At 39.4% G+C, this 25,217-nt stretch overlaps 1 protein-coding gene across 1 annotated transcript in view; it reads right to left on the bottom strand.

Moving 5' to 3' along the window:
- Nucleotides 1-2,631: 2,631 nt before the first annotated feature.
- Nucleotides 2,632-25,217, bottom strand: part of LOC121914389 (casein kinase II subunit beta-like) — a 120,748-nt gene continuing 98,162 nt past the window's right edge. The window contains 3 exon segments of the mRNA XM_042437780.1: nucleotides 2,632-3,266; nucleotides 3,268-3,396; nucleotides 15,048-15,061. Coding sequence (XP_042293714.1) covers nucleotides 2,916-3,266; nucleotides 3,268-3,396; nucleotides 15,048-15,061 — 494 coding nt within the window. The 3' untranslated portion in view covers nucleotides 2,632-2,915.

Here is a 25,217-nt window from a genome sequence, read left to right as displayed (position 1 = left end):
AGAATTTTCAGCCCTCAACATAGTTTGATCAACACGGTCAACACTAAGAGACTGTGGAAGTCAGAAACCCAAATATATGTAAAGCCATATTCCCAAGGCCTTAGGTAATGGATATGGTCTTTAACAGTAAGTGGTCTTCCAAACCTATCCTCATATTCTCTCTCTCTCTCTCTCTCTCACACACACACACACACACACACACTCACTCACTTCCATTTATTTGTGGGAGCACTAATCCCACACCCACAATATTACAAACTGATGCTAGATCTGGGACATTGTGAAATATACAAAATGGTGGTTAAGCTGCTACCTAATTGTTGTGAAAATGGGGAAATTATGCTAATATAGCTGCTACTGGAGACCCCCCCCCCAAATTATTTTTCTCCTGTAGAAATTTGGTGAGATGCTCATTTTGACACCTCCACTTACAGATAGGATGGGGGATTTGGAAAGAGGAGTCATTTTCACACAGCCATAGATATCTATCCTGATTGTACTTATCCTTTTTCAAATCACTGAAGCCACATTTGTGCCAAGGCACTTGGATGTTTATTATTCCCTCATTTTATGTGACACAAGTTTAACTAGTTCAGCTGATCTCCGTTTTACCAATACATTGCTCAGGTTGCTTTGCTATATCACACCTATCAATTGGAGTTATTTGTCATCACAGAATAACCATTGCTGGTATTATAGGACACCGAGAGGGGAATTTTACTCACATTCTGAACCCCTAATATCTTCATTTTGAATCTATGTGTTTCAGAAGCACACATGTTCCATTTTGGCCCTGTTGTATTCAGATGGTAGATTGATTGTACTACTAACTTTTGACAGGGTTTGGGTTCAATTCTCCCCCAAACATTATGTGTTTAAGAGGTTAGACCTCAATGTTGGGACTGAATATATGCATCAGTTCCCATGCACAAGAATGCATTGCAGAGGCACCATGCACAGTGTCACCTGAAATTTTGAACACTGCAAGTGTTGAGAACATGCCTTGTATTCAGCATCAGAGGGTTTAGTTTATCAGGTAAATTGGGCTGTAGAGACAGTGTCTTCTCAGTGATAGCCCTTTGATTTAAGGAACACTCCCTCCATTTTCAAGCTTTTAAAGATGCATTGGAAATCCATTTATTTCAAATTGGTTTTAGAGGATATAGTTCTGAGATATGCACATTGCTGGAGAGAGATAGGCAGACAAACAAGACAGACAGACAGACAGATAGAGAGAGAGAGAGAGAGATCAGCCAGTGATTCTTGGCATGAATACTGTGATGTTAAAAGACTGTTCTTTTTGTTTGTGAAATTTAGCAGTATACATCTCTCTGTGTTGAGCATTGCCAATGATCTCTCTAATTCAACCTTCTCCAACATGGTTCCCTCTGGACTACTCTGACACACAGACACCACACTGAGAAGGCACCAGGCAGTTGGATGGAGAATGCAAACACATCTCGAACGTACCAGGCTGAGGAAAGCTGTTGCAATTCAGCAAAAGTTGAATTATACAGCTCCCCTGAGTTGTGTTCCTGTAAATCTACAAAATTGGCAAGATTAGGCCTAATTAGCCCTACCCAGATTTACTTATGGCTTCTAAACATTCCTAGGTAGCAATAAATCTGCTATGTTCAGCAAACACCAAAGAATCCCTTTTTTAAAAAAGGAATCTACTTACTTATTCACTGCATGATCAACCTAATTGAATTGAAATCTTGTTTCCAGAATTCTGAGTTTCACGTTGACACTGGGTAGTTTAAGAGTTCAATCTAATTATTAACATCACGGTTGCTGGGCTGATACTAGATTATGTTAGACCCTTCCTGGCTGTTTTGCTCATGCAAATCACCAAGTCAGGAACATGTGTGTGCAAGCCAGCTGCATATGCTTAGGCACTGGGGCAATCCAGTTCATGATCAGATTTGAACCTTTCAGACTGTGGATTAATATCTTGGGGGTACATCCGCTATTAGTTCCAACTAGAGTAGAATCATCGAGATAAGTAATACTTACACAGATAGTGACAATAGATGTCAGATACCCTTGGGTTTCTATCACATATAGGAGGGAATATCCCTTCCAAGTTGGCAAACCAGAGCAACATATATTGTGATCAAGCAAAATCAAAGTTGATGATTTCCCCCTTTCCTTCAATGCCATGGACTAAATCCAATCCAGTGTTAGTCCCGTTGAACTGGATGAATTTGCTAGTCACCAGTTACATTAAGCCTCATGCATTTCAATGGGTCTACTTGGGACTAAGAATGTACCCCTATGTCTCCTCAATCCTAGTCCAACACTCTAGCCCAAACTACAGCCTTACAGATGTTGTTTCACCACAACTCCCAGTAAACTGAGCAGGGACAGAACAAAAAAATTCAGAAGTATGTATTCATAGTGCAAGAATAAAAGGAGACAAAGTCCCATGTGCTTTATAGTGGTCAAAAAACTCGTAAGTCTTAATAAGTCCAACAAGCTTTAGCCTTAGCACCACTTGCTTTCTTCAGGGGAAATTCTCAGAAATCTCTAGAGTTGCAGTCTGTACTCTCTACAGATGTGATGGACCTTTGAGCATCAGAAGGAAGGATTTGAATTTCCTCCCTTCTAATATCTTCTATTCTTTTTTTTTTTTACATTTTTAATGTATTTTATTTTTTAAAAAGAAAAAAATCCCCACAAAATGATGACATTAGAGGTGTTTACTGAATTTGTGTGTTACAGTCTGTGTTTCTGGGAATTAACAGAAATTGTTATTAAATTTAAACCGCACACCAAAAATGATACTAAAAATCAGGCTGGAGGGTGACAAAGAATAGTCCACAAGGGACATCACCAAAATCAAAGTATAAGCAGCCCTGACTGAATTAAAGGGGTTTATCAGAGCAGGACCCTGGGCACCTGGACGCAGAAGATCAACGGATAGTTTTGACTGGGCTCTTGAAATTGCTGGCGGCCTGAAGCTGCAGCTGGTAAGCCATTGGGTGGATCTTGAAACCATAAAGTCTGGGCACAAACTGGTTGGCTGGCCGCTTCGGCCGATACTCGGGGTGCACCATGAACAACATGTGAGGAAAGCCAGTTCCAAAATAGGCCCCATCTGTATGATGGTGGCGGGAAGATTTGGGGGTATAAACATCCATGCACTTAGGGCAGTACAGTTTGACCATGGCTTCACCTGGGATATCAGATAAACCAATGGGCAGCATGGGCTGGTTCTCACAATAAACTCGAGGACAGTAGCCAAAGTCTCCTTGCTGGTATTTTTTCAAGCATTTGAGCAATGCCACGGTTTGTGAGGATATAGCGGGCATGGATGAGCCCATAGAGCATTTCAGCTGCCTGCTCAATCAAATCACTCTGATTAGGATTGTCCTCAAGCTCTTCATATTCTTTCTAATGCTCAAAGGTTCACTTCTATAGACAGTGCCGGCTACAACTCCAGAATTTTCTGAGCATTGCCCCTCAAGGAGGCCAATTGAATCCCACCCACCTTGAATCCCATTGTAGGAGAAAGGTGGGATTTAAATGCTTGAGATAAATAAAAATTAAAATAAATTGGTGATAAGGCCAAAATGTGTTAGGTGTTTTAAAGAAATAAAAGTTTTTCACTATCATATAGCATGTGGGACTTTGGAGTTTATTTCTCTTAATTTTGAATGAAAAGAAAGTGGGGCCAGAACGCATTCACATGAATTCACTAGTTCAGCGAATTTATGTGAATTCAAATTGCGTTCGAACTGGCTTCCCATTGCCTGAAAATAGCTTGCCGTTGCCTGAAATTGAGTGTGATCACCTCTCATGCAATAACGTGAAACCCCATGATTGCGTTTGGACTGACTTCCCATTGCCTGAAATTATGTGTGGTAGTCTATCACGCAATAATATTAAACCCCATGATTGTGTTTGGACTGACTTCCCATTGCCCAAAATTACCTGTGGTAGTCTATCACGCAATAACGTTAAACCCCATGATTGCATTTGGATTATACTTCCAATTTCCCTTGTCTGATAAGGTCCTTGGTCTCTTTTTATGCTTCGACTGCTACTCCCAACTATCCTTACCATCGGCTGTGTTGGTCAAGCTGGAGGGCATTGCAGTCCAAAAACATATGAAGGGCCACGATTTATTATGCTTGCTCTACCCCAATATGCTGTGCTCAGGTTTGGCTGGATCATGACCACTTTTTGGGCAGAAAGATACCAGGATATAAAATAGACAATAATAGCCTGGCAGCATGGCATGGCTTTCTATGTTCTAGTTTGTCAGAAGCTACTTCCTTAGTTTATGCTATTGTGATAAGACCATATCCCTACTGCTCCCACTGTGTATGGCACTGCCAGCCCAAAGAGTCTCATGGGATTAAAATAATTTTGAAGATGAGAGGAATTGATATAATTTTAATTATATTGATCTTTTCTCAAAGCTGAGATCAGAGAAAGCTAGCTCCAAACAAACTCCAGTTTGTTTAATTATCAGCATCTAATTATGTTCAACTGTAAAAGTTCTCATTATTTTTATTGATGTAATTCTAAAAATTGAAGGCTTATTTTTAAAAGCTTCCAACATTTAAATATATGTTTAAATATAGAGATGGCAGCAGGACTTGTGTGTCCTGGCCAAGAGTACCATAATGGGATTTTTCTAACCCCAAATTCTGTCTTTATGTGGCATGAACCAGGGTTCAGATCATTTTAGCGTCTATAAGAATGGCCCAAAAGGTCACTTTCTGAATGAATGCACAAATGTATGCATTTCTTCCCCTAGTTTCCGCTTTCATTAATGGAGTTCTAAGATGCATACAAAATGTGAACGTTTCATAGGGTTTTCTTCGGCAAGGAATATTCAGAGGTGGCTCGCCCAGTTTCTTTCTCTGAAATATAGCCTACAGCACCTGGAATTCATTGGCAGTCTCCCATCCAAGTACTAACCAGGGATGAACCTGCTTAGCTTCCAAGATCCTCAGCAAGCTCCATTTTTACATTTAGCCTCAAATGGTCATTTCCTGTGCAAAAGCATATTGCATGGAAGTAAAGTGGGGAATAATGTTGCATCACAATTCATGTTCAGACCAGTTATCTAGCTAATGGTCTAACTCTTGCTAAGGGTCATTTCTGAAACCGAAAGCTAAGAAAGATAAAGCATTCTCAGGCTTGAATATTCACTGTTTTCAGGCAAGATAGTAGTAAAAATAACATGAAATCATTAGCTGTTTCAAGGACAGAGGGTTCTGTCCAGATACAGTTAAATGCTTAATTCAGTTTGATATCCCACTTAACCTCTTCTAATTTTCCCAGAGAATGAAAGGGCATTTGCAGCCCTGTCATAGTGAGCATCCAAGCAATGTTTTTAAAAAGCCAATTTAGGAATGTTATGTTTGAAAACAGAGCTGATCAGTGCTTGCAATTCTTTTGTTTTTATCTCCATTCAGTTAGGGAAAAAAAATTAAAGTGCCATTCATGTTCAGGTTCTGGAACTGATTAGTTGATGGCTTGGAAGGATGTAATTAATATTTCAGGTTTTAAAAATGGGCTGATGAAATTTCAGCCAATTTGGGCATTCAAGCCTTTTTCCAATAGGTAATTTCATCTAGAGAAGACCTAGTTAATCAGTGGGACTTTTATAAGGGTTGAATTATTACATTTGTATTATTCAATGAGCTTACTCCTGCCTTCACAATGAGACATAGATATTGAAAATACATTATCATGGACAATCCTGACTTTGGTATCCAATTATGTATTTTTACACTTAGGAATCTTGTCTAAGTTCTTCATTGCTGCCCTTCCAACTCCTGGAGTGTAGGGACACTGCAGATTTATAGTAGTTTGAAACCACTTTAACTGTCATGGCTCCATCCTGTGGCATTCTGGGATTTGTAATTTGGTGAGGTATTCAATCTGGTCTGTCAGAGCGGTCTGGTGCCTCACCAAACTACCAATCCCAGGATTCTGTAGGATAACCTTATGGCAGTAAAAGTGGTGTCAAACTGCTTTAATTCTGCAGTGTGGCTACACCCCTAGTCTTTTGATGTCTTGAATGCAGTCTCCATTCTGGTTATTGAATATTATTATGTATGCCAAAGTATGGGAAATCTTTAACTGTTTTAATGTCTTCCTTGTCTGTTGTAAAGTTATGTAAATCATCTGTGGTCATTATTTTTGTTCTCCTAATGTTCAACTATAACCCTGCCTTTACACTTTGTTACTTGATTTTTTCAATGGTAATTCCAAGCCTTTGCTATTTTGTGTTATTAGTGTGGTGTCATCCGCATATCTCAAACTTTGATATTTTGTCCTCCAATTCTTAACATGCGATTCTAATTCTGCTTTGCATATATGTTCAGTGTAAAAGTTAAATTGTTTCTTCTGCATCCCATTAATCAAATGGCATATTTAAAAAAGAAGAATTCTACCTGTTTTTGCCTACTGTTTACAATGAAATATTTTCTCTCAAACCCTGAAAAAAAATCATGTGTTCGGTTTATTTACCTGGTAAGCTCAGGAGAAAAAAAATCATGATCTATTTACGCTGCAGAGAGTCACATAAACATTTCTTCCAGGTAAATTAGATTTAAAGTGCAGGTCTCCAAAAGAGAGCTTTGATCCATTAACAAATAAATCACCCAGTTTATGAATTTTTTTACAGACCTGACACAAGTTATTTACTGAATTATCATGATATACAGATGGTATTTCACTGGTAGTCATAGCTACCTGGACAGGTCAAATATATTTCAATACAGAAGTACAGTGCAAATCACAAAATTTATTTTACTGGTGATTCAAGGAGTCCTAGGATATTTGCTGGTCTACAGCTTTTCCACTTAAAAAGGAAATGAACTACAAAGTCTAGCTCTTAATAATCATGTGCCATAAAATAATATACTGTTTAAGAACACACAGAGATCGTCCATGTATAGATCAAACCCATGGTTAGCGATGCCTTGCTATGATTTTTTTTTATTAGAGATGGTATGAAATTTCTCAGAAGATACTTTGAGATACTCTGATGTCCTTAGAAGACCACTTTGCAGATTTCTCCTTTTTATGGTTATTATTATTATTATTATTATTATTATTATTATTATTATTATTGTCACCACCAATAATATCTTGATACAGGTTTGCCAAGAGGCTAGTTTGTGGGTCCTGATATGGAATAAAATTTGCTTCCCTGAAAGTCTATTCCCTTGGGGTAGGAATATCTTCTGAGGAAAACTGCATAGAAAAATAGGTTAGGGATAGAAATAGCTACATGGGTAAGTACTACCTCTATCCTACAACTGGATAGATTGCAGTCCCCAGATATACTGCTCCACTCATACCACCACTGAGAAACTACCACCACCACCACCTGGAAATAGGGTGATGAAGTGGTGGAGAGAAAGGTTAGCTCTTCCACTGAGATAGTATACCATCTTGGGAAGGGCACCTATTGGTTTCATAAGGCCTATTTTCCATTGAAGCTTCTTTCATGCTTCAGGCAATGCAAAAAAGGACATCTGCAAAGGAGCAAGGAACAGTAGTGCATTCACAGTCTGAAGGCTTCAAGGTCCAAACAGCAAGGCTCAGCAGCATGAGAAGAAAGGTCTAGAAGGAATCCAAACACGGGAAGTTCAATGAACAGTTCAGATGCCAGAAGAAATGAACTATTACTTCCTCCCTTAGACCAGCCACGAAGATGTTGCTCCAAAACTCCATGCCTAAACTGAAGGTTTTTAAGCTTGTGCTTTCAGATCCCCATTCAGAGCACAGTGGCAAGCATCAATGTCATCTTTAGATTTGTTTGTTCCTGAAAATCTGACAGCATAACTTGCTGAGCTGCTGGTTATTTCATTTGATATTGCCTGTACTTGTTCTGCTGGAATGTCTTTGGTTTGTGGATTCTTCCTTGTGTTATAGGGTTTTGTTTTTGTTTTTTTGTATTACATAAAGTCAGGGATGGGCAAATGTGGAAGGCAAGAAGGCCTTATTAGCACCCCCAGGAGACTTTGGTGAGCAACTCCTCATCACATATACCCAAGAGATATTTTTTTTGGCCACCAAAAATCCTTTAGGGGACATCCTCACCAAGTTTTTGGGTAGGGAACATTTTGGGTACTTTTGAGGCCTTTTTGAAAGAACAAAATCCGGCAGTTTTTTTTCACCTGGGAGGCAAGGGTTCTCCAAACATGGTGATCACTTTGAAACAACTTCTCTTATCCCCAAGGCACTGCAGGAGTGGGGACAAGATAGCCCTGGAGGGCTGTATGATCTCCCTTAGTGTAATATGAAAGAGAGGAACATAATGAAGCTTTAAAACAGTGGGTAGTGGTTCCTGTGTCAGTGAGGAGGTGAATCTACTCTGGGGTAATGAACCTTGAATGCTGAACTGATTTGGAGAATAAGGTTCTGCATCTTAGGTTACATCCTCAGTGCAGAAATAATCCACTTTGACACAACTTTAACTCCCTGGGCTCAATGCTATGGAATTCTATTTTTTTAACCTTCTCTCTTAGAGAGCTCTGGCATCACAACAAGCTACAGTTCCCAGAATTCCATAGCATAGAGCCATGGCAGTTAAAGTGGTGTCTGCACTGAGAATGCAGCCTAGGATGAGTCTTTAAAGTCTGAGTTACAAACTAGTGTGGAAGGCGCCATCTCCCAGATATGGAAAGCAATGTAGAAAGTGGGAAGAGAGAGGCATTTTGTTATATCACGTTTTTGTTCCAGGATTTTCTGTCACAGTCAGTTATTTAAACCAGCATGAAATATCTGGTGAATTTCCACCTAGCATGGTGCATCAGAAAGTGGGCAAGAAAGAGACAGATTAGATTAGAAATGCTGATGCTGAGATTAGTTCTGCACTGACTTAATGGTTATAATCTGTGTGCTGAGTTCTGGGCTCTGGACAAAATCAATGCCTTTTAATATTAAGAGCAAGTGAAGTGGTATTGTTTTCTCAGGGAGTAAAGCGGGTCAGGTTTCTGAAATGCTGGAATTTGGATCAATCCTGTATTAATAATGCTATGAAAAGATTTTGAAACACATCTGTGCTTCTGATGGTGGTGCCTAAGTCCATTCCTTTTGCCATAAGTATACATTTTCATAGAATCATAGACTTGGAAGAGGCCACAAGGGCCATCCAGTCCAACGCCTTGCCATGCAGGAAATCACAGTCAAAGCATCCCTGAAAGATGACCATCCAGCCTCTGTTTAAAGACATAAAAAACATTCCTCATAAGAGGAATTCTGATTTGGGGAGTTCAGAAGCTCCTAACATTTACCGGAAGTCTTTGCTTTTCACATTGTTTTTCCAGATGAGATGGCAAGGACTGTGCAGTGGGTCAGCTGAATAGTAGTTTTGCAGGGGGGAAAGTTGTGCAAAAGAACAATTTGTGCAATTTGTATCACAAAAACCACACAAAGATGAAAAAAGTATTTGAAAAATGTGTAAGAATTCTTGTCATCTTCACCCGATGGGAAGAAAAATGTTGAGATTTTATCATTCTCTTTATGAAGATTGAAATAATTAATGTTTAACCTTGTTAGCCTGAATGCAAGTGAGTGGGAATGTTAAATTTAAACGAAAAGAGAGTTTTCTCTCATTTCTCTCTCTTACTCATTGTTTCTTTCACACATCTGTCTTGACTTGTGATACTGTCTCTGCATATGGAAGCTTTCTTTCACCATGGCGAGCATAAGACTATCAAATTGTATTTCTGGTTTAAAAGCAAGCCATTGAGTTTGGATACAGATGAATGGTAAAGCCATTTGACAATGATCAGAGGCATGTGTGCATTGTTTTTGTTTTTGTTGTGTGCCTTTAAGTCATTTCTGACTTATGATGACCCTAAGATGGACCTATCATTGGATTTTCTGGGGCTGAGAGTGTGTGACTCACCTAAGGTCACTCAGCTGGTTTCCATGACTGAGTATGGAATTGAATCCTGATAAGCAGAGTCCTAGTCCAACTCTCAAACTACTATGTCACACTTACTCTTGTGTGTGTGTATGTGTGTGTGTATTACAAACGAAGGAAAAAATACTGGATAAAGATCATTCAGTTTCTTCCACACTGATATCCTGAACACCTTTTCAACCATGAACTGGCTTAGTTAAAGCAGAATGACAATTGCGCTGGATTGTCGGCAGACCAAGACGAGACGTGAAAAGGTGTAGCTGTGATTCAACCATTTGTGACACGGCAGAATTGGAAATAAAAATTACTTAAATTGACTATGAGAAATAGAAAAGGCCCTTTTTTAGATGGCTGCATAAATATACATGGACAGAAAGAAGCACCAGCCAGAAGAAAAAGGGGCAAAATGATATTTCAGGTCTGTCATAATACTATGGGGGTGGGGTGGGGGGAGGAAATCAAAATAGAAATTGCATATCATTGATTCAGATATATGTGGTCAGCTCCCTCACTCGCAACAGAGAAAGAGAGAGAGGGGCAGTGACAGTGAGAGGGAGGAAAATGTCTCCAACATATATATACATTTGGGAAAGCCAGTCATAAACGAAAATGTTCATGCACCGTAAAATTGTTAGCAAGCTCTCAATACATTTGAAAATGAGTCCATTTTCACTTATCTTTGAAATGACAGTGAGTATTCAATGAGTTTATTCTCATGGCTGAAGAAGAATGGCACAGAAACACCATTCCATGAGTCTCAATCTACATCCAGCTCATGTATGCAGCCCTTTTAAAAAAGAATGAATGTATCTCCCAGTTTTGGTCTTTCCTTTATTCATTTTTTCCCCAAAAAATGAGGAATTATTTCCCTCCAGTTTATGAAAAACCAGTGTCTGTTGGACTAGTTAGTTGGTTGGAAAGTCCAGGGAGTGGGCACAAGAGGTTTAATAATAGAACATTGGGCATAAAATGGAGGAAGAAAGTAAAAGAAATAAGGATGGGAAGAATATTGGACAAATGCTTGAAGAATGTGTTTAGTGAGTGTCAAGAAATCCTGATGAAAGGGATCTTGGACTGATCAGAATCGCCACAGTTCAGGACATATTCGATTCAAAATTCACACTTCATAGCTTTGTTGGGAAAACAGCATTTTCCTATGGAAGAAATAATACTTTTTGTTCAGAATTATTTTTTTTTTGTGTACAGAAATATAGGTTCGCTTTACAGTTGCCATAGGTCCGAAATGAATTGAAGGCACACAAAAACAACAACAATGCATTTATTTTAAATTCTAAAGGCATTTGACTGGAAACCAGTCTGTCACAGGAAGAAGAAGAAGAGCAACCATGATCCTGTAGCTTCTTCAAGGCTCCCAAATTTATTGTGTCAGAAGCTTCTGTGGACTAGATTATGAAGTGAACACAAGTGCACAAAGGTTTATGCTACAACAAATTTCTTAGGTTTCAACATCCTGAAGATCCCTTGTTACCTTTGTTCTGTTGTGTTTATAGACTGACTTTCAGCCTTAATGGCTGCAAAGAAGGTTTACAAGGAATGCAAATAAAACAATTAACAATGATAAAATAACATCTATAACTATAAAATAAATCAATGACAGCAGCAGAAAGTGGCACCAAGTGTGAGTGTGATGCTACATCCTCCCTTCAGCATCAAACTTCTAGGTGGTCCTCCTTCTCCGATGCTACTCTCTTTGCAACCCACAAATTAGTGCAAGAACAGAGATCACTTTCTTTCTGGTTCACGTTAGATACACATGTATTTAGTCATATGTCTGTTCTGTCCCATTTTTGAATCAAGCTACATTTCATTTCAACAAGGCACACACAGACACATGGGAAAGAAAAGAGCTTCTACCTAAACGTCAGGAAGAACTTCCTGACAGTAAGAGCTGTTTGACAGTGGAACACATTCCCTTGGAATGTGATGGAGTCTCCTTCTTTGGAGGTCGATAAACAGAGGCTGGATGGCCATCTGTTGAGAGTGCTTTGACTGGTGTTTCTGCATGGCAGGGTTTGGACTGGATGTCGCCACAGTTCACTTGAGGTCTCTTTCAACTCTGATTCTGTGATTATATCATTTTTTTCATTTCCCCTTTCCTTTTCCTTTTTGTATGTTTGCAAACAGGAACAAGGCTACAAAAGCAGTCCTGGCTGTGGCCCAACCCTGGTTTAAAGCTTTGTTGTAGCAATAAAGAAAGTAAGAATTGGATTTGTTTTCCTTGTCCCAAGCATGCACAATTTAATGAAGCTTTTGACAACTTCCCACTGATTTCTAACCATACAGGAATAGGGGACAATGCAGACCTTTGAATAATTTCCTTGTCACAATGGGAAAACCAGAACAACTCTAAAATGCTATAGCAAATGGCTTCACAGGACCACTTCTCTTAAAATTAAAAGCCAGTGTAGGCAGGGCATTTTAATGGAAATTTAGATACTTATTTTTACAATTCCGTCTTTAAGGATTCCTGTTTGCTTATTGCCTGTGGCATGCAGTAATTATTTCTTATTTCTTTTAATTATGTTGATTTTTAATTACGTTGTTGATACTTATGCAAATCTGTAGGGAGATTTTTGGCCCGTTTTAGAAATTAGTTGGAATATTGCACCATGAGGAACCCTTTTTAATGAGAATTATTTTGCTTGGGTTGTGTGTGTATGTGTGTGTGTGTGTATTGCTTGAATGACCTTTGAGTAGGGTATGTGGGCAATGCACTTGAAGAAACAGTGTACATCTCTAATTTTTATTTCTTGTATTTCACCTGGGCACATATTTTTCATTTACTTTAATATAGCGATGAAACAACCTGTGGATGTTTGTATTTTGTGCTCTCTTCAAACAAGTGTGGAAGCAAGCAAAAGAACACAATGCACATTTGATTCTGTAGATAATTGTCTGAAACAAAACTGTGATTTGATAAGGGATTGTCAAATTTATGATGAAAAAAGCACACAGATGAGACAAAACATCCTGGAAGACAATGGAACGAAGTGCAATTTTTTAGCTAATGCAGTGATTTAAGCAGGGAACCGATAAACAAAATCCTAAAAGAGAAAATAGCTGGTTGGGACTTTCCACCGAGAGCAGTAAGCAATGCTGAGAATCAGATATCTGGGAAAATTGGCCCAACAATGTCTTCCAATGTGGGAAGTGAACATTTCCATGAAATAGTTGCACATCCCTTGTGAAAATTGCTCTTTCACCCTTTGTTCTCCACAGTCAAGTTTCAGTCCCACCTTTGAGATCAAACATCCTTTAGTCTCATTTCAATGTCATCTGTCACAGTTATAGATGGGTCTCAGTCCAATGTGTTTGTGGTCACCTCCAGATATGTTTGTCTTTGTAGACTGCTCTGCAATTATCAAGTGAAGGCAACTGGAAAAGGCAATAGTTTCCACATAATGAGTTTCTTCTTCCATGTGGATCACACAGGTTCAAAGTAATGAGGTTCGTACTTGGCAGCCTTCATCTGTTTGGCAAAAACATAGCAGATGCATATGGTCTTGAATCAGATCCTATGCACACTGTATTCATCATGTGCTTGCTTGCATAGACATCTGCCATCTGTCAGGATGGAGTATTTGGTTATCTAGGTTATCTTTCCAACCTGGGAATGCCCAGAAGTTTTTGAAATGCAGCTCTCTGAATCCCATCCAGTCCAACCCAATCAGTCCTTTTGGCTGCAGCTTCTGGAAATGGAGATACAGCAACATCTGGGGACTTGAGATTTGGAATCGCTGGTTTAATATTGTCTACTCTTGCTAGAATTAGGATATTGTCACTTTCTGTAAACAATGGCTGGAATATGCTTGATGATTTATATGGGCATAACTATTTTTTTTGTCATTTCTCAAAGAGGTAACTTTGGGGAGAGTGGTGTATTGAGAGAACTCCATCATGTTGAGACCTGGGTGACAGCTGTCAATCTCCTAGACTTCTTACACAGGCATACATTTATGGCACACATTAATGGGTGGGAATTCTTTAGACTTCTTTAGACCTCTAGATGTTGTTGAACTCCCAGTAACCCTAACCAGTATATGAAATAGAGATGCTGGGTGCTGCACTCCAAAAACACATGGAGAACTGTACAATTTTCACCTCTGGTGTAAATCAAGAAAACAGTTGGAAGGAACACATTCAGATGTTATTTCAGAAGTGTATGAAGTTGCTACAGAGAATCAGTACTCCATCACTGAGACCTGTAACATGCTTAGCATAAAGGTTAATCATAGATTACAACTTCTCAGATGTAGGAGGGGGAAGAAATTGAATTTTCCCCCCTGTATAGCAAGTACCTCAAATGCTAGTACAAATCTTTCTCTCAGTGTCTTTTCATTAAACTGCAGAGTCCAAGGAGAGTTAGTCTGGAATATTAAAAGGAGTACTGTTACAGTGTTCTATTAAATATGAATTTTTATTTGATAAGAGCACTATATTTGAGAGGTGGGAAGTGAATTATACTTCTGCTTTAGGAAGGAGCGGGGAGTTCCCCGAAGGTTATGATGGAGGCGCAGTCTCCAAACACTTAAGCAAGCTCGCCGTAATCAATTCAAAGAGCACTCATTGTGAAGGGGAATGGAGTTTTAGCTACACATTTGAGTTTTATGATAACTTTTCGTGTCTAGTACAGTTTTAATGTTGACTATGCACAGTCAGATTTAAAGGGGATGCCTCTTGGGCAATGTTCAATTTTCTCTCCCAGCATCAAGCCTTAACAAGAATCAGAAATTATTCTATCACCGAGCTTGTTCTAGACAGCTGCCAAAGCAGCTTGGAAAAGGGTGACATTTAGTGGTAAATGGTAGATGATGGAATTGGGGATACAGTTTGGTCATTCATTCAAAGCATTTGGTGATTCTTCAGATTTACTGCGAAACCGAGAACAATGATGGATATTTACCTTGATAACTTGGAAATTGGCCAGTAATGGAAATGAAAATGGAACCTGTTCATTCACTGCATTCTTTGCATTTATGATAAAATATAAATTACAGTAAGGCCAGGCATCTTTTATACTCATTACCACTATTTTGTGGTGGTGATTAGTGTTGCAGAGACTTAGGTTCAAGTCAGGCTGAGAAATCTTACTGGATTATTAATCTCTCTCAGCCTAATTTACCTCGTATGGTTGTCCTGAAGATAAAAATGGGGATCAGGAGAATTAAGTATGTTATCTTAGCTCTCTGTAGGAAACGTGGTGTATAATTTCAATGAATAAGTTCTCAGTATGAGAAGGGATCTTGTAGCACCTTTGAGACTAACTGAAAGAAAGAAGTTGGTAGCATGAGGTTTCATAGACTTAAGCCTACTTTCCCAGATGCACCTTCTTTCTTTCATTTAGTCTCAAAGGTGCTACAAGATTCCTTTGCATACTGCTTTTCCAGACTAGCATGGCTATGTCTTTGAAATAAGTTGTCAGTTATAATTTACATTGCTACATATGACTGGAAACTTTCCTTAAATCTGAAGGAAGCATGCAAATAATTTCATAGTTGTAAATAGATTGGGTCGCATTCAGATATAGGCATGTGTCATTGGGCTGTGGGAACCAGGCTTTCCTACCCCCTTCTCAGCATGGTAGTCTCTGTTGACCTTATACAAAAACCTAAGCGGCATTGTTCAGTGGGGTGTGAATAACAACAATGTGGGGAAGAAGAATCCCCCAAATCAGGGGAAACTACGTTCTGGAAGATCGGTACTTCTGCTAAGAGAAGACAGATCCTTGACTGAGCCCTTTATGTGTATGCTTGCACATACATATGTGAGTGTGTCAGTTTATGAGAATGTACCTTCCTCTTTCTTTCTCATTTTCTGAAAGAATGCTATCAGTTTTAAAAAAACCAAACCTCTTTCTAGATTGCTTGCTTGCTTGCTTGCTTGCTTATTTATTTATTTATTTATTGCTGGATTTATATTTTGCCTTTCTCCCAAAATCAGATTTAAGGTGGCTTAGGATTGTTCAGAAATCAGGATATAGAACACTGGCGTTGATACTTTCCTAGTTCCAGATTAATTATTTTCCAGAATCAATTATGATTCCCTTATTATTACCAATTGCTTATTATTAAAAATTGAGTAGTTAGTCAAGTTCTTTAGGTGTGACAAGGAAGGGGAAGGATTAGGAATAGGTTTCTGAAAATGTTTGGATTTTGAAAATTGTCTTCATACAGATATTTCTGGAATTGTTGGAGGACTTTGCTTGACTCTAGATTCTAGATTCTGAAACTCAAGTTTCCATTTCAAAGAGAAATGTGACTATGGGTAGAATTTTGTCACATCCTTCATAATGCAGTGAGGGAGGGCCACATTCAAGTATGTAGTTGTAAAGAGTATCAGGTGATACTCTTTACAACAGAATGGGGAAACTGGGCCAGATTGTGTGGACTAGAACTCCCACAGTCCCTTACATAGGTTATGTTGTCTGTGACTGAGAGAGGAAATACAGTGGTACCCCGGGATACGAATGCGCCGCCTTACGAAATTTCCGGGTTACGAAAAAAATCCATTTAAAAAAACTGTTCCGGGTTACGAAGGTTTTTTCGGGTTACGAAAATTTTTTGGTGCTTTTCGGCGCTATTTCGCACGAAATCGCGGCTTTTCCCCATTAGCGCCTATGGCTTTTTCGGCTTACGAAGCATTTCGGGTTACGAAAGCGGCGGCGGAACGAATTAAATTCATAACCCGGGGTACCACTGTACAAAACACCTGGAAGGCCAAAGTCACTTTACTCTTCTTGTGTTCCAGAGTGGTGCTGATTCCCATGCTTCAGTTGCAGAATTGCTATCTGTTATGCTGGTATCTAAAGCCACATTAAGAAGCTTTGTTTCTGTCCAGGGTCCTGAATTTGCTTCATCACCAAGTCAGCAGCAGAATCCCCATCTTTCCTTTCTCCAACTCAGACCATCACTTCTTCATGATGGCAGCAAGTCTAATAGATCAGAACATGATTGAGCATGAAGTACCAATCAGACTGGCGGGGCATATCAGTGTGAGCTGGTGGGGGCATTCAGGGACAACACCCCCCCTTTTAAATGGCAGTTGGTCACAGAAATTGAGACATTTATTTCATTTGCCCCATAAGTAAATCATGATATATTTGTGTTGCATTCCAAAAAAATGATAGAAGAAAGAATCACAAAAACATGTCCTTTACTCATCCCAATTTTTCTCTGTTACTGACATGACCTTTACTTCATTGTTTCTTCAACAGATAAAGATGGATTTAGAATGTATTTAGAATCAGGGGGGAAACAGTGGCTTTAGGTGCATAGAATTAATATCTCTCCAAGAGCCAATTAATTTTTGTTGACATTAGAAAATGTGTCTCAATACTATTTAACTTTCAGGGATACATTTTGCAATATGAATTGCAGTTTTCAAAGGTACTGAAGGATATTAAATCCTTATGCATTGTTTGGGGTTCTAGAAAGATGCTTTGACATTAAATACTACACTATTAAACAAGGGCTGTGTCTTTTTTTCCCTTTTAAAATGCTTTGGAAGAGCACCATGGACATATGTCTTGGCACTCATCAAATACTCAAGGCACAGCAAAGGAATCACATTTGTTATTGTTCTTTACCATCAAGTCTGCTTCAATTTATGATGACCTTATGAACAAGATCCTCAGTCATCAATAATCTTGCTCAGCTATTGCAAACTCAGAGCTGTGGCTTACTTGACTGAAACAATCCATGTATAGTACAATCTCGCTCTTTTCCTACTGCCTTCTGCTTTACTAAACATTATCACCATTTCCAATGAGTCATGGCATCTCTTTTGGGAGTTGTTAAAATGTCTTAGCTTCCTGGATCTGAACTTGTTACTTTTTGGACAACAACTTTCAATTTCATTTGTGGTTGTCCAGACGTTTTGGACTCCATCACCCATAATCACACACTATTGGTGTTGTTGACTATCTGATGGGAGCTATAGGCCAGAAATATCTAGTGAGTCATAACTGTACATTTCTGTCTTATGGGATGTGTTCTCAATTCCTCCCATTCTCTTTAAGTATGGAACAATGTTTGGGTATGTACTTGGGAAAATGCCTTCTGGCTGGATTCTTCTAGCATAACATTCCATCCCTGCAGTTCAGCCCATTTTAGAGTAAAACATACATGGTCTCATCCCCATTATTAGTAATGAGTTGTTATCCTTCTGCATGTATGGATTGAGAGTGAGATATAAATGCCTCAAAAGAATGTTGGATTAGACAGGCAGTGTCCATGTTCCTTAGAGGATTCTGGGAGTTGTAGTCCCAAGTGGCAACTTGCCCAAATGCTGCATGATCCAGCAAAGAATTTTCATGTCCGTACATATGCAAGTTCTAGCAACTCTTTTACTGGTAGGTGTCTCCTTCACATTACATAATTATAGCACTTTGATGCCACTTTTAAATGATGTGTCTGCTTCTTATGGACTCCTGGGATTTGTGGTTTGAAGAGGCACTAAAGCTATCTGCCTGTGAAGTCTAAATCCCTCATGAAACTACATGGAATTGCTGGATTCCATGGGAAGCAGCCATAGCAATTAAAGTGGGATCAAAATGTTATAAGAGTGTAGTATGAAATAAATCAGGGTTTTGTAGTGTTTTACAACCAGCAGGCAGTTTTTGTCAGATGTGAGTCATGTCACTACTGAGTACAGAAGCCCTCCCTCAGTGGATGACATTGTACTACATAGCTTTCACAGCACTTTCTAACTTGCATTTTTCTGATCTCTTACATTTTTATATTAATGAACATGATTGAACTATCTAGCTTTTCCATTTCTTAAAAAAAACAACCCTAATTATAATGGACTGGTCCTCTGCACTCTGTTCATTTATTGGCCAAGATCTATCTATGTATCTATCTGTCCTTCCTTCCTTCCTTCCTTCCTTCCTTCCTTCCTTCCTTCCTTCCTTCCCAAGGTCTGTCTATCTATCTATCTATCTATCTATCTATCTATCTATCTATCTATCTATCTATCTATCTATCATCTATCTATCCATTCATCCTCCTTCCCTCCCTCTTTTGCTGCTCCTCTTGCCCCTTCCACCTTCACTTCCAGTAAGATTAAAACCTCAAGACAGATACAGATTATGAGTACTTCCATTGCTAGCATCCCATTATAGAATTAAGCAATATTATGCACGATTGTTGTGGCAGTTTTCATGTTGAAGATTCCATTAGCAGTGTATAAATATAAAATGATAATCAAGGTCAGGTACAAACTGTTGAGACTGTGTTAGTAATAAATGCAAAGGATGATAAAATTGCATCCAAAGGGGTGCGGGGGTGAGAAAAAGCCCAAGGCCTTTCGCCAAAAACAAATTTTAAGCCGTAGAAGCAAATTAAAAGAGGGTATTTCAAGAACACTGCAAACAGGTTGTTGTAATAGGACATAAATGACACACTGCCTACATTTATCACACTAACGGAGATGTTATGGCCTGCTGCCAAGCACTGGAGCAATTTGCACCCTCCCCAATGTGCATTTTTAAAGTTCAGAATTTTTGTAAGGCAGACAATGCAGAGATCATAAAACCCTGGATGGCAACAGTTGGAGCAGAAATGAGGTAACTGAGATGGTATGATGAGCAAAAGCTTTGACCTCCAACCCCCAAGTGGGAGTCAGTGACTGTGAATTACAACAATGGCTACTCCCTTCATATTCATTCTGCCACAGTTTTTTCTCTCTTCATATTCATTTTTCACCTCCTGAGCAGATGAGGATTGTACACACGGTGAAATGTGATGGAAGTGGCATGCTGAAATGATAGAATGAGCTTTACTATATGTGTGTGGGAGGGAGGGAGGGAGAGTTTAATATGTTGTTGTTGTTGTTGTTGTTGTTGTTGTTGTGTACCTTCAAGTCATTTCTGACTTATGGTGACACTAAGGCAAACCTATCATAGGGTTTTATTGGCAAGATTTGTTCAGAGGAGGTTTGTCATTGCCTACCCCCGAGTCTGAGAGAGTGTGACTTGCCCAAGGTCTACTCTACATTAAAATGATTCTACTTGGGAGCTATTTTGCAGAGTGAGGCAAATGCTGTAGGTGGCAGATGCTGAGAGGCAGCAGGACCATTCCTTTTCTGCCGCCAGCAGTCTTCCTAAACTCCCTGAGCATCTTTTTCTCTCTTACACTGCAGGTCTTGCACCACACCACCTATCCTCAGCCCCTCAATTAGCCCCATGTCCCCAGATGCATAATGGAACACTTATCCAGATGCCAGTGAGGTAGGCAGAGGTACTGTCACTCTATACAATTATATTGCCGTGAGTTGACTTTAACTTCTGTGCCTACATTCACAGGAATCTTGAAGTTTGTAGTTTGGTGAGGCACTAGATTGTTCTGGCAGAAATGTTTATGAAGAAATACTCTTCCATAAGATGCATGGATGTCCTGGTCTCTGGTGCCCAGAAAACAAGCTTGCTCCATCCTCAATATGGCACCATTTCAAATATTCAAATATTGTTATCATGTTACCTCTTAACCTTTTGTCCTCCAGACAAAACATGTCCAGCTCCCAAAGCCGCTCCTCACATGGCATTGTTTTCAGACCTATCACCATTTTGGTTGCCCTCCCCTGGATGTGTTTTGTACAGAGGCATCTATTATCTCTGAGACATGGGCAGGAACTGCTTCTTCAGACCTGAGAGGAGTAACTGAATGTGAGAGCCTCCACCTGCCCTTGTGCAGTGGGGTAAATGTATGATAGGACAGCTACTTTTCCAATGTCTTTAAAATTACTTATGCTGGCACAACTGGGAGACATGGCAGCAGAAAACGCCTATAGGATTCAGGACCCTGACAGTCAAATATCTTGGTCTGAATTTGCTCCTTGCTTGCAAAAAATTAATACTCCAGACAAAGGTTAGAACCAAGTTTCTATCTGCAGAGCAGATGACGTCTATTTATCTATTTATTTATTTATTTTCATGGGGGAGTACATAAAAGTTATAACTCGGAGTATACCATCCCATTCAGCCCTATATTTAGAACCAACTGGAAGTGGTAAAGCATCAACTGCTGCCAGACAGATTTGGTCTGGAGTTTGCCATTTGCTGACATTTTAAGGCACATTAACTGACATCTCTTTATTCTGCAAACATATCATTCTCTCTCCTTCAAGGTCATCCCAGGTGATTGAGATTAAATTATGAGAAAAGAAACATTCAAATCACAGTATCAAGCAAATGTAAAAGAAACAGAGCAGCAGTTGCAGAGGTATACAATAGCAATAGCAATAGCAATACGAAGTACATTTCTATACCACTTCTCAGTGCACTTAAGCATTCCCTAAGCAGTTTACAATGTATAAGGTAATTGCCCCCAACAAGCTGGTTCCTCATTTTAGCAACCTCAGAAGGATGCAAGTCTGAGTCGAGCTTGAGCCCTTGGCTGGTATTGAACTCGCAACCTTGTGGTTTGTGAGTGAGTGGTTGAAGTACAGACATTTAACCACTTTATACCCCTAAACCTGGTACCTTCTACACACAAACAAACTACTATACCGCTAAGCTATGCTTCCTCCTTCACCAAAAGGATTCCTAGAAAACTGATTTGGTTGCACATTTTGCAAATACCTTGTTAACATGAAGATTGAAACCATTCTTAAAAAAAAAAAGGCCCAGGTTTACATTTTATGACAATCTCAAGTTATTTGTGTGTGGTATTCTGCAGACAATTATGCCTTGCTGCCGAGAGCTTTTGACTAGCAGCTGAGTATTTACAGAAGAGGAGGAGCGCATCAAGCACAGTACAGTTACAATGTAGCACCATTTTCCTTTTAAGAATATTCACACCTTGATATCTAAGGCTGATGCTACAAATAGAAACTTGGAGCCAGCAATTGAGATCTCTGAAGTGATCACATAGCTGTTATGGAAATGAAACATACACGCCTTTGGGGAAATGGTTTTTCACTGGTACTGTGATTTTTAGTCCATGGAGCAGTTTAAAGTGAAGAAAAACAGGACAGTGAAAGACTGCAAATAAATGCAGACTTGAGTATTAAAGATGCAAACAGAATACACACACAATTTTTGCAGAAGAAGTATGTGGGAGAGGAGGGACAGAGATGGAGCTGTAGCTCCATCCGAGGGAATATTAGGGTTTTGTAGTTTTACAAGGTCTTTAGCCTTCTCTGCTAAAGAGTGCTGGTGCCTCAGAAAACTACAAATCTCATGATTCTGTAGGATGGAGCTATGGTAGTTAAAGTGGTGTCAAACTGAACTATTTCCAAAGTAGAGATGCGCCCTTCTTCTTCTTCTTCTTTTTAACCTGAGATTGCCAATTGGCTTTTCTGAGTAATTTCCCTCTTTTTAAAAATGGAGGGAAGGGAAGGAGGTGGCCTTTGAAATATTGTTGGACTGCAGCTCCCAGTATCCATCTCTATTGGCTGGGAATTACAGTTCAACAGCATCTGAAAGGTGACATCATTGTCACTCCTGATTTTTGCAGCGGAACAGTGGCATTGCTAGGATTGCTGTTAGCTACTGTGGTAACTCATGGTGTCATTTCTCATTGACCTTCTCCCAAACCACATAATAGCTTGGGATGGTAGCCAATGAAGGGATCTATGGGGAGAAAAGAAACATAAATATTTAGGGAGATTAAAACAAACCCTGACAACACTTTTCTGGGTTAAAACCAGAGGCAAACCTGTCAGTAGGCACTTACAATAATCCAAGTGTGACATAACCAAGGCCTGGATTAGTGGATGGGCATTGGGCAGTCTCAACGGTAAAAGAAACCTATGGCTCCTACAGCTGTTCAAAGGATAAAAATTATATGCCTTTGCTGTTGCCTCGATAAATGGGCCTAGGGGCAAATGGTCATCCAGCAGTACTTTTACACTTTGAACTCTGTTTTCAGCAATTGAAGTAAAGTGGGGACAAAGGAGGAAAATGGGAGGAAGAGAAAGAAATTGGGACATTTTAAAACCATTAGAAAAAGTGGAATGACAGATGATTAATCTGGACTATGCAGGCCAGATTGGAACAGTTCGAGGGGATGAGTATTCTGTCATATAACTCCTGCTTTCAAGCTGAAGTGATATAAGATTATCCCATCATCTTCTGTCTGAGTGAATTAGATGTCGGTGGCACATAACCATGGAAGAGACAGTCATATAAACAGGAGTAATATGAAAAGATTACAAGGTGCATGAGGAAACATTTCAGAGCATTTGGAATATAGCTTCTAAAATCACTTACTTTGGTGGCATACTGGAAGTTGTAGTACAAGAAAGAAACATTCTGTAGCATTGAAATAGTGTTTTTACATTTGCAAAGGTTGCAGCGGTCACTCTGTGAACCAGAAAAATCATAAAATGACAACATTTGGGAATGATTGGGTTAAATGCTTCATAGGCCAGAAGAAGATGCACATATAGATAAATTTATAAAGAAGTATACACTGTAGTTGTTCAAACAGCTGATCCACCCTTTTAAAAGCAACTCTATAATGAGTTGTTTCATGAACTCTTCATAAATCATTTTTTAATCTATTTGCCTGTGCTTAAAAAAAACACCAGTACTTTCACTCTCCTGTTTTCTAATTTTACCTTTTTTTGTAATCACTTTACAATGACTTGGTTTTGAAAATTTATTTGCCAAATAAATGGTAATGAATGTCATTCTGCCCAAATGACGCTTGTGCCGCTGGAACATGTGGATGATTTTTAAGTTTGGAAATTGGATTTTGAAATGTCTTCCCACCTGTCTGCACAAACTAATCCCTTTAATATAAATAGAAAGAACAAGGGTTTCCATGGAACAAGGACCTAAAGTGGTTCTGAAAGAGCAAACAAAAGAGAGGAGGAGAAAGAAAAGCTACGGAGGTAAGTCATGGACTTGATTCTGAATGTCTTATTTGCTGGATCAATTTTATAGGATGGATTAGAACTGCCACTCTTCAGTTTTGGTGGGTCATCTCCAGTTGGAGATGAGAATGCAATTTTTCCTGTTCTGGTGGGTGCACCTCCAGGCAAGAGAAAAGGTCTGTGTGTAAATCTCCAGCTTGACTATAAAAGTAGCAGCTGCTACAATTTGCAAAGCTTGATTGATTTATCGCTGCAACTTGCAAGGACTCTCCAGAGAGTCTCTGTATTTACATAACTAGCTTCCTCCTTTCCTGCCAGTGGTTGTAGTGCCAAGCCTTACCATCCATTCTGCTCTGTATCCACCTTGTGCCTAAAGCAAGTAAGGCCTGATCCAGACCGGCAACCCACTGGGAGATCTTGGGTAAGCCACACTCTCTCAGCCTTAGAGAAAGTTGGCCACCCCTTTTGAACAAATCTTTCCAAGAAAAACCCATGTTCTTAGGGTAGCATAAGTCAGAAATGACTTGAAGGTGCACAACAACAACATTCAGATTTCTGAGGTGTTTGTGTTTTCATGCACAGCTTTTGTTTGTTGGACTATGACTCTGGTTTGATTCCCTGCTCAGCTATAGAAATGCACTGGTGAACTTGAGCAAGTCATAAACTCTCAGCCCCAGAAAACTCCATAATAGGTTTGTCTTAGGGTTGCCATAAGTTGAAGCCTGCTTGAAGGCATATGACACCACCAATAGCTGTGTGGTTTAGGGGCACAAAAGTTCTGAAATTCATGCCATCTTTTTTAAAAAATGGAGATTTGAAGGACTGGTGGGGGCTGGGGGGGGCACAGAAATGGAACCCATCTGTGGGCCACACTTATCCAGATGATATAACCAGATGAGCCTCTGATTTTCCTCCACCAGCCACTAACTGGTCATGGGGACAGGAGAAAGATGAGAGTGAAGAAGGTCCCATATCATAGCTCTGTCTGGGAATAACTTTCTGATACATTTGCCAATACAGGATCCTGGCCTATGTTTTTGTAGTCTGATGCTCTCAGAAGAATTGGTCTGTGCATCCTTGAAAACTCATGCTACAATAAATCTCCTGGTCTTAAATATATCGCAGGACTATTCAGTTTAGCTAAAACCAACTAAGATGGTTTTCAAAAGTACTCCACAGTGACTCTCAGGTCATCTCATCTCATACAGATCTGTCTGGACCCACAAGATCAGCCTTGGATGCCTTACCTACTTCTCAGGTGCTCATAAAATATTTCACAGCAAAATGGCCAAATGGGTTTCAACGTGAGCAAGTGCGACTTCATACATTACTAGCAGAACATACTGAATACCTCTTCCCAGAGTTCTTGTTTGGTCAAAGCGTGTGCCTAATTTTGCTTCCATCTTGCTTTCTGTCATGATGATTCCCTGACACTAAATTTTTTATAAGGTTACACATAGGCTCCCCTTTTTTT

Source organism: Sceloporus undulatus, chromosome 8 (genome assembly GCF_019175285.1).
Source record: "Sceloporus undulatus isolate JIND9_A2432 ecotype Alabama chromosome 8, SceUnd_v1.1, whole genome shotgun sequence".
NCBI lineage: Eukaryota > Metazoa > Chordata > Lepidosauria > Squamata > Phrynosomatidae > Sceloporus > Sceloporus undulatus.
Note: the sequence above shows the minus strand (reverse complement) of the source record. Positions and strands in the feature narration are given on the sequence as shown.